General features: G+C 41.4%; 1 protein-coding gene across 1 annotated transcript; it reads left to right on the top strand.

Annotated features, from left to right (window-relative positions):
- The first annotated feature begins 10,417 nt into the window (after positions 1–10,417).
- LOC149183534 (nematode resistance protein-like HSPRO2) lies at positions 10,418–10,921 on the top strand. Its single transcript, XM_089414974.1, has one exon. The coding sequence runs from the start codon at positions 10,418–10,420 to the stop codon at positions 10,919–10,921; it is 504 nt and encodes a 167-aa protein (XP_089271100.1).
- The last annotated feature ends 429 nt before the right edge of the window (positions 10,922–11,350 follow it).

Below are 11,350 nucleotides of genomic sequence, written 5' to 3'. Positions count from 1 at the left end.
TGGATATGATTAGAGTTCTCAATAACTCTAATATTCTTTTAAACTTAGCCATTTTTCTTAACATCTAATAAATAAAGAGTGCGAGCTTCAATTCTATCACTAGCAATTATGCAATATCTTCTTCTAGAAACAATATGAAGCCTTGATGGTAGGCTTTGGAGCAACCATTAAGACCAACTTTCAACATATACCACTATATACCTTACAGACCACCAAAACTCAATGTATACATGTGCTCCTTTGATCATTTAAAAACATTTCTTTCAAGAACCATACACACTTACGCAACAATAAATCAAGCAATTTAATATCATTCACCAAGGACATACCATATTTCAAGGCAGTTCCTATTTCCAACCCTATAGCATTATAAATGCTATGTACTTACACTGACCTGATAGCCCCTTGACGTCACCGCTCGCTTACATCTCGGGCCTGAGCATGGATCATGCATGTTACATGCATCCATCTCCTATCTTCCGGCGAATACGGGTCACCCAGCTCCGGCGATGCCGTGTTCCTGCTCGCCTCCAGCTCCGGCGATGCCGTGTTCCTGCCCGCCTCCACTTTGGTGTGTTAATGACGTTTACCAACCCAGTGTGGAGGCTCATAAACTCTGCACCAACCATCCTCAATACGTTATCGTTATCTTCTCAAATCCCGACAATTCAAAGAGTGCAACCATCGAACAGGAACACGACAGAGCTCCGGCGAATAGACGTTACAGAAGGTGATCCCCTGCAGCGCTTCGAAACCGGTAACGCTCTGCTTGCGCCAAATTGTGCTTTGAATTACATTGAAGACCATGAGATTTATATCATAATCTTGTAAATCATGAAAGTTCCTCCCAAATGCCCAACAATGTCTAGTCCGAGAAAAGAGCAATCCAGATAGAGAGAGGATGGTGCTTCGCTCGTGACTCTGCATAACAACCTATTATTCCCCCTTTCCTTTTTCACTCCCTCGATAAGACCATCGGTCATCCATCGCCTGGCTAATTAAGTACAAAATTAGGTGTTAGCAGGCCTTCCTTGCCTTCGCTCCACAACCATACATCCTTATCAGCATATGTACCATCATCAACAGCGACCGCTCTCCATCTAAATGTACAACCCCTCGTAAAGATCACTACCTTCTATTGTCCCGCGAACTGTTTGACCAGAAACCCCAGTGGATAAAACAATGTCCAGATCACTCCTCCAACCTCAATTCTGTTAAGCCTCCCCTCCCCTCAAACAGATAATCCCATCTTCATTTGGGTGTAACCCCACTGTTACAAACCCAAATTCAACTAAGCCTCCTCTAATCCATTGAACCAATGTAGTTTTTTTTTCACAGCACTGATCTCCCCCCTCCGTCTCAGTATCCACCTCCATGCATGCTTGATCTTGCCATGGTTCTTCTGCCAACTTGGACTGTAAAGAAGGTTTATTAATGAGGCGCTGGCTTTGTTGGGAACCATGTAGTTATACCAAAACCTGATAGCATATATAGGGATAAGCCGGATGAGATTCTTTCCATGGTAGCGTAACCCAATTAGGCAATTTTCATAACCAGGTCTGAAAAGGCCGCAATCAACTCCTCTTTGCTTCAATTTACCCCAATCAATTTTACTAGTATGTATGTGGATAATGTTTCTATATCTGTAAGCCAGAAAGTCAGTTTTGGGATTAAAAAAATTCAAACCTCTTCAGGTCAGTGGATGAGATCGAGCTCTCACGTATGTTTCCAAAGCCGCAGATAAGGTCAATTATATCCTGCCTTCTTCACTTGCCATTCTTGCCTTATAAATTTGTACATTGATCTGAATATGAAACTACTTGAAATTCGTTTGCAAGGTATTCAATTCAGAAATAAACATATTTAAAAGCTTCCCATGTCTTGCAGAAATGAAACACATGAATTTTTCAGCTGATTACAACCCATTTAAGCATAGCAGAATTATTTCTTTTTACTGTTTAACACATAAAAACGAATTTGTTCTGCAAAATAAACCAACCACATATGCACAAGAAGTTGATAAAGCAGTTCACCCCCTCCAGGGCTACGTCTGCTGGGTCCAAAGCCTCCAAATGGGCTTGTCCTTGTTTTTATTAAATGCTCAAATTGAAAATACAGCTGAATAGAAGCATCTACAGGAGAAATAGATGGTAGAAATGGATTCAGAACACATGAATCCTTCAGGATTGACTATTGGATCACCTCCAATGGATACCTGCAACCCTGTACAGTCTTCCCAATACTGGCCCCTAGTGGCTCCTAGAACTTTCACGGCTCCAAAACGTATGCAAATGACCTCTGATGGCTGTAAGACCTGCACCAATGGCTTCAGAAGGTCGAAATCATCCAAAATCAAAAAAAAATTCGTCCAAAACCGACTTTCTGGGCCAAAGTTATGGCCATTTACTCCAGACTGCCAGTTTCCCCTAGAAAAACTCCAGCTAACTTTAGTTGGAGTCCAGTTAACTCCGCCATTTATGGCGGGACCGCCCAATTTGGCGCCACCGCCAAATAATCCGCCAAAGCTGCAGTTACAATAAATGGTTGCCTCGAAGTGCGTGCTGACCGTTAGGTGTGCTGGCGGTTAGATTAAGCTCCCGGTTCTGAACGCTATGGTCATATGGGTGGCGGGGCTGGCCCTTAGGGGCTGGCCCCCTTTGCTTTCCCGCCACACAATTTAAAAGTTAAAAACTTTTGTGCCGCCCATTTGCCATGACTCACCCGCATGCGGCAGTGGTAAGACTTTATGATAGTGTCAAAGAGGTCGCGCGTTCAATTCTTGCCAACGCCAAAACTGTTTTACATTGCGCCCATTGATGTGATGACGTCATCTGGGGGCCACGTGGCGCCCTCCGGGCTTTCCACGTGGCGGCCTGTGATTGGCTGCTGCAGAAGGAATATTCCCTGGAATATTCCAACGAATATTCCTCGGAATATTCTTTTTTTAATTTTTTTTAAAAAAATTCCAATTTTCTAATGTTTTGGGCAGAATATTGTTTTGGCCATATCTCCCTCATACGGCGACCGTTTTCCGAACCGTTTGCGGCGCCGGAATCGGGAGGACGAGCACTTTCCATTCGTTCAGCTGTGAACCAGTTCTGAGCACTTTGAATTTTGAGAATTTTTACAACACCAAGGACTTGAGCACCTGATCACGCCTCCCATTGGGAAGCTTTTGGACCCCAAAAGCCTTCAACTACCTGTTAAAGAGGTGAGGGTACAGCTCCCTCACTCTGTCCACCTCCATCCACTTTGCCTTGTTCGGTTTGTTGCCTTTCAAACCAACTCGAACATAATCTACACTGCCCCTCCTTGAAGTACGTGTCCTTCTGTCAAGGATTGTATCTTCTTTCAGCTCATCTAAGAATTCTGGCGAGAAATCTTCTATAGATGGCAGCTGAACAGCACTTTCATGATCAGCAATCAAAGGAGGTTCATACAAACGTAAGTTCTCCACATTGACAACAGAATACATTTGCATGTAGGAAGGCAAATCTAATTGAAAAGCATTATTTCCAACCTTCTTGAGGATTTTGAATGGACCATAACGAATAGGCTTCAGCTTTTTACCTTCTCCTTGCATCCTTTCCTTACTAATGTACAGCCATACCTCATCCCCTTCTTGAAACTTGTGATCGACTCTATGCTTGTCGTGTCTTTCCTTGTACTTGCTTTGACTTTTCTCAAGCTGTTCTTGAATTTGCTGATGTATTTGCTGAATTCTTTCAATGAATGAACGAGCTTTGTCAATGTCACTATGTCCCTCAATGGCAACATCTTTCTCAAGAATGAAATCAAGAGGTGATTTTGGCAAGTAACCAAAACAAGCTTCAAACGGTGAGGTGTTTGTGGAAGAGTGCTTGGCACGGTTGTAAGCATGCTGTATGTAGTGCAAATGTTCATCCCAAAGCTTGGGATGCTTGCTGCAATAACCTCTCAAGAGGTGCACAATGGTTCTGTTCACAACTTCAGTTTGTCCATCTGTTTGTGGATGGAAAGCAGTGCTTTTCTTCAACTTTGTGTCCATCATCTCCCATAGGTTGGACCAAAAATTCCCCACAAATCTGGAATCCCTGTCACTAATAATGGAAGTAGGCAAACCAAAGTGAATCCATACATGATGAAAAAATAATTCAGCAGTTTGTTCAGCAGTTATAGTTTTCTTACAAGGCATAAGTATACACATTTTGCTGAAACGATCAACTACTACATATAAATAATCATGCTGCTTTCTAGATGTTGGCAAACCTCCTACAAAATCCATAGAGATGCTCTCCCATGGTCTAGAAGGTACCGGCAAAGGAGTATACAAACCAAGCTTCCTATTGCTAGGCTTGCTTGTAGCACATAATGAACAACCTCTTATGAACCTTGAAACCGAATCTACCATGTGAGGCCAATAGCAATACCTCTGTAGATGTGCAACTGTTTTGCTCACACCAAAGTGGCCAACAATAAGAGAAGAATGAGCTTCTCTCATGACATTTATTCTCTCCCCCTGTGGTATACACAACTTGCCCAAATGAAACAACAAATTGTTATGCATGTGATAATCATTTTCCTCTACATGATTCCCTTTACTCAAGTTAGCATACACATCTTTAAAGTCATCATCAGATGCATATTGTTCTATGTAACTATCATGTACAATGGAATCATTCTTAAGTAAAGTAACAGCACCAATAATAGGCCTTGAAAGCATATCAGCAACCTTATTCAAAGTACCTTTCTTGTACCTTATTACCAAATGGAACTGTTGCAAGAAGCCCATCCATCTGAAGTGTCGTGACTGTTGTAACTTGCTTTGTGATTGCAAGTACTGTAAGGGCTGATGGTCGGTATGTATAACAGTTTCTTTGCCCATCAAATAGTGTTTCCACTTTTTGACGCTTTGTACCAACGCATACAACTCCTTATCATATGTAGGATAATTTACAACAGCACCATTAAAAGTTTCAGAATGAAATGCAATAGGCTTACCATGCTGTAGAAGAACTGCACCCATAGCATAATCACTAGCATCTGTTTGTATCTCAAATGGCTGTCTCAAATCCGGTAATGCAAGGACTGGAGCTGAACTAATCTTCTCTTTCAAAGATTCGAAAGCTTTTTGTTGCTTGCCTCCCCATTGGAAAGCATGCTTCACACTTGTCACTGCATGCATAGGAGCTGCTATAGAAGAGAAGTTAGAGATAAACTTCCTCCAATATTGAGCTGCACCCAAAAAACTTCTTACCTCTGTTATGGATTTGGGAGTAGGCCACTTCACAATAGCCTCAATCTTAGCAGGATCAATTCTCAAAGCACCTCCTCCTACTATGTGTCCCAAATAAACCAAAGAAGTCTTTCCAAATTCACACTTTGACATTTTAAGAAATCACTGATTCTTCTTCAAAACATCAAGTACTTTTCTAACATGCATGACATGATCTTCTCTAGACTTGCTGAAAATTAAGATATCATCTAAGTAGACAATAACGAAATCATCAAGAAAAGGACGCAAGACATCATCCATTACCCGCATGAAAGTTGCAGGTGCATTGCACAAACCAAACGGCATCACAAGCCACTCAAAGAGTCCTTGTTTGGTTTTAAAGGCTGTCTTCCATATGTCACTTTCTTCAATTCTTACTTGATGATATCCACTACGCAAGTCTAACTTAGTGAAATATCGAGCATCTTTCAGCTGATCTAGCAAATCATCTATCCTTGGGAGTGGGTAACGATTCTTTACCGTTATCTTGTTCAAGGCCCTGAAATCAACACACATACGCCAAGTGCCATCTTTCTTTGGAATCAATACAATCGGTGACCCACATGGCGAAGTACTTGGCCTTATGAAACCCTTGTCCAACAAGTCCTTGATTTGCTTCTTTATTTCAGCATTCTCCATAATAGACATGCGGTACATGCCTATGTTTGGAAGAGGACAATCTGGATGCAAATGGATTTCATGCTGAATCTCCCTCTTAGGAGGCAAACCTGTTGGCTCCTGAAACATCTCATGATATACATCAACTACATCATACAGATCTGATTTAAGTTTTGGATCACAATTGTCAAATGACTCATGATTCACATCAACCTTGGGCTTAATCATAAGAAGAACAAAATTCTTACTTGAATTGACCAGCCTTTTTACCTGTCCTGCATTCACCATTGCTATATTTGTCTTCTTGCGATGAGCTCTAACAATGAACTCCTTGCCATCTTTGAACAAATGATACTTGTTTTCATGGCGATGAAAGATAGCTTTCCTGTCAAACAAGTAAGGACTTCCCAAAACAATTCCTGCTATATCAAAAGGTACCACATCAAGTTCAACTGTATCAATAAAGTGTGCAGTAATTGCAAAGCGCAATGTGCACTTTCTTGAAACTTGTAAATTTGCATCCTTGCAAATCCATCCAAGTGGATATGGCTTCGGATGTGGAACGGTCTCAAGTTTAAGCTGCTTGACCAAGTTCTCTGATATAAGGTTTGCTTGTGACCCACTATCAAAAAGTGTGTCAATCTTAGTATGTTTTGAAATCACCCTCACATGAAACAGTTCAATTCTTTCTTCCTCATTAGGAGCTTGTACATGGCAGTTTGAGGCACTAGTGCTGGCTTGAGTTTCTATTTCTTTTCCCTTCAAGTTTTTCAAACCCATGGCTGTAATTTTGGTTTCATCACCTGAATCTTCCCCTAAATCTTGTGGTGTAGATGTAGTAGCAGCAGTTTTCTGTTTCCCTTTGGATTTGTTAAATTGAGGTCTTTTTTTCAGGATATAATTTCCAACAGTTTTTCTCCTCATGGCCTGGTTTAGAACAGTGTTTACATATCACTTTCTCACTCTCCTGTTTGACAGATGCATTCTTTTTGCCCTTTCCCTTGGAGGTTTTCTCTTTGCTTTTCCCCTTGGGGGGCTTGTTTCTACCCTCTTCAAATGTGTTTTTTCCCCTTGCCTCTAAATGGGTAGCTTGGACACAAACCTCATCCAGGCTAGTAGGGTTAAACATCAAGATGGTGTGTCTAAGGTAGCTATGCAAGCCACCAATGTATTTCAGCAAGGTGTCTTGGGTCTGTAAATCTACCCCTAGCAAGAGAGCTCTTCTCCTGAATTCTTGGGTGTAGTCTTGGACACTCTGACCCTTAAGTTGTCTGAAATTTTGCCAGTTCATAATGGCTTTCTGCATGTGAGCAAGAGGATAAAATTGTTTTTTAATGGCTAACAGAAATTCAGGCCATGTTAAGGTAACCTTACCAAATTTCTTGATCTCCTCTTTAGTCTTGGCTTCCCACCAGACTAAGGCTGCTCCATCCATTCTCAAAGAAGCCAACTGAATCTTTGTGGCATCATCATGCATATTTTGGATCCTCAAGTAAACCTCCAACTGCCTAATCCAGTTGTCAAGCTTTTCTGCATTCACTTCACCATTAAACATAGGTAATTCGAATTTTACATCAAGCTTTAAAAAAGGACTTTTTCCAGAGGATCTATGCTTATGAATAGAAGAAGACGAAGATGAAGAGGAAGAAGGTGAAGATGGGGGTGGTGGATCACCATTTCCTCCATGTCCTTTCTTGGAATGATCATCATCCTTCTTACCTCCTGAAGAGCCTTCTCCTTCAGGTGGATGTTTGGACCCTTCTCCAGACAATTTCTCATTTCTTTCTTGGTACAATATCCTCACCATTTCAGTGAGATCTAAGAAAGCCTTTCTGAAGACTCTTTCTTCTTCTCTTGAATCTGTCTCTAGAGGAATTTCTCCTCCATGCTCAGACATCCTTGAAGCTTCTGCTGAGACTCTTGAGGGTGAAATTGAAGGTGGAGGTGATGGCTCTCTGGCCCTCCTTGACTGAGGATTCTCTCTTTCTCTAGTCAACTGTCCTTCCCCTCTTTTAAGTTTCAACCTGGTAAGCATCAATACTTGCAAGACAGTTAGAAGATCTTTGCTCAAAAACCCTGAGCTCTGATACCAACTTGATCTGAATATGAAACTACTTGAAATTCGTTTGCAAGGTATTCAATTCAGAAATAAACATATTTAAAAGCTTCCCATGTCTTGCAGAAATGAAACACATGAATTTTTCAGCTGATTACAACCCATTTAAGCATAGCAGAATTATTTCTTTTTACTGTTTAACACATAAAAACGAATTTGTTCTGCAAAATAAACCAACCACATATGCACAAGAAGTTGATAAAGCAGTTCACCCCCTCCAGGGCTACGTCTGCTGGGTCCAAAGCCTCCAAATGGGCTTGTCCTTGTTTTTATTAAATGCTCAAATTGAAAATACAGCTGAATAGAAGCATCTACAGGAGAAATAGATGGTAGAAATGGATTCAGAACACATGAATCCTTCAGGATTGACTTTTGGATCACCTCCAATGGATACCTGCAACCCTGTACAGTCTTCCCAATACTGGCCCCTAGTGGCTCCTAGAACTTTCACGGCTCCAAAACGTATGCAAATGACCTCTGATGGCTGTAAGACCTGCACCAATGGCTCCAGAAGGTCGAAATCATCCAAAAATCAAAAAAAAATTCGTCCAAAACCGACTTTCTGGGCCAAAGTTATGGCCATTTACTCCAGACTGCCAGTTTCCCCTAGAAAAACTCCAGCTAACTTTAGTTGGAGTCCAGTTAACTCCGCCATTTATGGCGGGACCGCCCAATTTGGCGCCACCGCCAAATAATCCGCCAAAGCTGCAGTTACAATAAATGGTTGCCTCGAAGTGCGTGCTGACCGTTAGGTGTGCTGGCGGTTAGATTAAGCTCCCGGTTCTGAACGCTATGGTCATATGGGTGGCGGGGCTGGCCCTTAGGGGCTGGCCCCCTTTGCTTTCCCGCCACACAATTTAAAAGTTAAAAACTTTTGTGCCGCCCATTTGCCATGACTCACCCGCATGCGGCAGTGGTAAGACTTTATGATAGTGTCAAAGAGGTCGCGCGTTCAATTCTTGCCAACGCCAAAACTGTTTTACATTGCGCCCATTGATGTGATGACGTCATCTGGGGGCCACGTGGCGCCCTCCGGGCTTGCCACGTGGCGGCCTGTGATTGGCTGCTGCAGAAGGAATATTCCCTGGAATATTCCAACGAATATTCCTCGGAATATTCTTTTTTTAATTTTTTTTAAAAAAATTCCAATTTTCTAATGTTTTGGGCAGAATATTGTTTTGGCCATATCTCCCTCATACGGCGACCGTTTTCCGAACCGTTTGCGGCGCCGGAATCGGGAGGACGAGCACTTTCCAGTCGTTCAGCTGTGAACCAGTTCTGAGCACTTTGAATTTTGAGCATTTTTACAACACCAAGGACTTGAGCACCTGATCATACATGGAGCTAGCGGATAACCATTAACAATGGAATGCATGTGCGTGATAAGGATAGTCTTCAATTGACAGTTCAGTTGCTATGAAAAATAGAGAGGCAACTTAACTAATTGGAAAAAGAAATAGCGATCTTATGGTGATTCCCTTTGGAAAATGATTTTTGTGTTTTGAATCTAATGCCATAACTATGGTTGAGCATAAACACATCCTATTGGACCATACATCGGGTTATTGAGGTAGTTGGATTACGATGTGGCTATTGAATCCAATCATTTTTACACACAAATATTTTTAATTTGGCCAATGTTGGGTGCCTCTTCTCTTGCTTCTAGTTTCTTAAGTCTAATCAATGCATTAATGAAACCGCATTTGATTCTAGGTCTAGTCCCGTCGTTATCACCTCTAATTTTATCGATTTGAAGATCGATGCACCATGTCCTTTTGCTAGATTAGAGAAAATTCCACGGCTTACATATATCACAGCAGTTAGTTTGTCTCTCACATCGATATAGGCCATGTTTTGCATTGTTTTCATTAGATTAACTCAATTCCGATATGAAATGATTATACCCTTCTATTGATTCTTTTCTGGTGTTGGGATTATTTCCGGATCTCTGTGTAGTCATAATGGCATTAACACCGCCATGCTAGGTTGAGGTTGTTCCTAATTAAATTGTTGGCCATAGTTCTCTTAACTGGACATCCCCGATAGAATTATACTTGGAGAGCCCAAGGATGCGAAAATTTTAAGAGTGTCACTAAATTGGGCGAGGGAGAAGTCATAAGGCTTATAAGCGAGGCTCGGCAACCGCAAGAGAATTTATGTGTTAAGTTTTTATCATCTATAGAAAAAGTTGAGTTGCAACAAATAGATATGTTTTCTGTCCAGTAACATATTATATATAACTTTTTAAATATATCAAGGATTTAAGAACATTTTATTCTATTCCAGTTTTCAAAATTTTAGTGTTTAAAATGGATTTTAGTGTTTATTCTATTATTATGTTGTTCTTTTTAGATTATGGTATATGGAGAGCATTAGTGTCTTTACTCTCCTGGTTATGTTTGCAGGGAAAAAATATGTCCTGTAAATAAATGGCATCCTATTTTTCCTTTGTTGAAGAGTCCATAGAGCCCTCCCCCATGGAGTGTGCGGGTTACGAGCAGTATGTGCATCTCCCCGAGCTCAGTGTCATGTGGAAATTCAAGGAATGGCCTGGTTGGTCTAGAGAGGGGTTGGTAAAGGCTGCCTTACAGTCATTGGAGATTACTTTTTGGTTTGTTCCGTCTGTCCTCTGTGACACAAGGACTTACATTGACAAAGAGGAATGGAAGAGAAGGCTTGAATCCTTAATTAGTTCCCAGATTGAGTTGATTTCAATGATTTGTGAAAATGACAAGCAGGTTCCCACTCTTCAGTTGTCAGTAAGTAGTGGTGTTCTTGCTAGGAAAGTTTTCCATGAGGTATGGCAGAGACCTGGTGCTTTACCTGTGGTTAGCAGAACAAGTGAAGAGAGCTTACTTCCTCGTTTGGGTACATGGAAAAGCGCTGAAGCTATGGTTTCTAGAATATGGCTTGCCATTGAAGGCCATATGTAGAGGAATCCCTTCACTTTAGGTCTGAGGGAACCAAATATGTCAGGTAAGCCTCTTCTTGAATATGATAGAATCTGCAAGCCAAGATATTTACACTCTTTAAAACAACATAAACAGTTCCATAATCCAGAAGATGCCAAACTTTGCAATGTCTTCCAGATCTTTGAGGCCTGGGTATTTGTAGGCCAAGAATTGTTGCAGAGAGTATATGAAAAAATAGACTTTGGGGATTTTGTAGGAGCATCCACAGACTGTTGGATGGTTGAAAGGATGTGGAACATGCTCACAGAAATTGTGAATTTGCTTCTAGTGATGGACCTAGATGATTTCCTTTGCCTTAAACACCAGTTGGCAATTAGCAGCACTAGTACGCTTGCAGGCGCATATTGCCTTCGGTCTGCCCCCCTTAGAGACCTTACAAATGCATGCAAG

This window comes from Pinus tabuliformis, chromosome 3_2, assembly GCF_031772625.1.
Source record: "Pinus tabuliformis cultivar Carrire ecotype Pingquan chromosome 3_2, CPIR1, whole genome shotgun sequence".
NCBI lineage: Eukaryota > Viridiplantae > Streptophyta > Pinopsida > Pinales > Pinaceae > Pinus > Pinus tabuliformis.
This window is presented reverse-complemented; position numbering and strand designations above follow the sequence as displayed.

Bases quoted from the DNA above. Each gene is read 5' to 3' on its own strand.
- LOC149183534 (XM_089414974.1), top strand. From the start codon at position 10,418: ATGGCATCCTATTTTTCCTTTGTTGAAGAGTCCATAGAGCCCTCCCCC.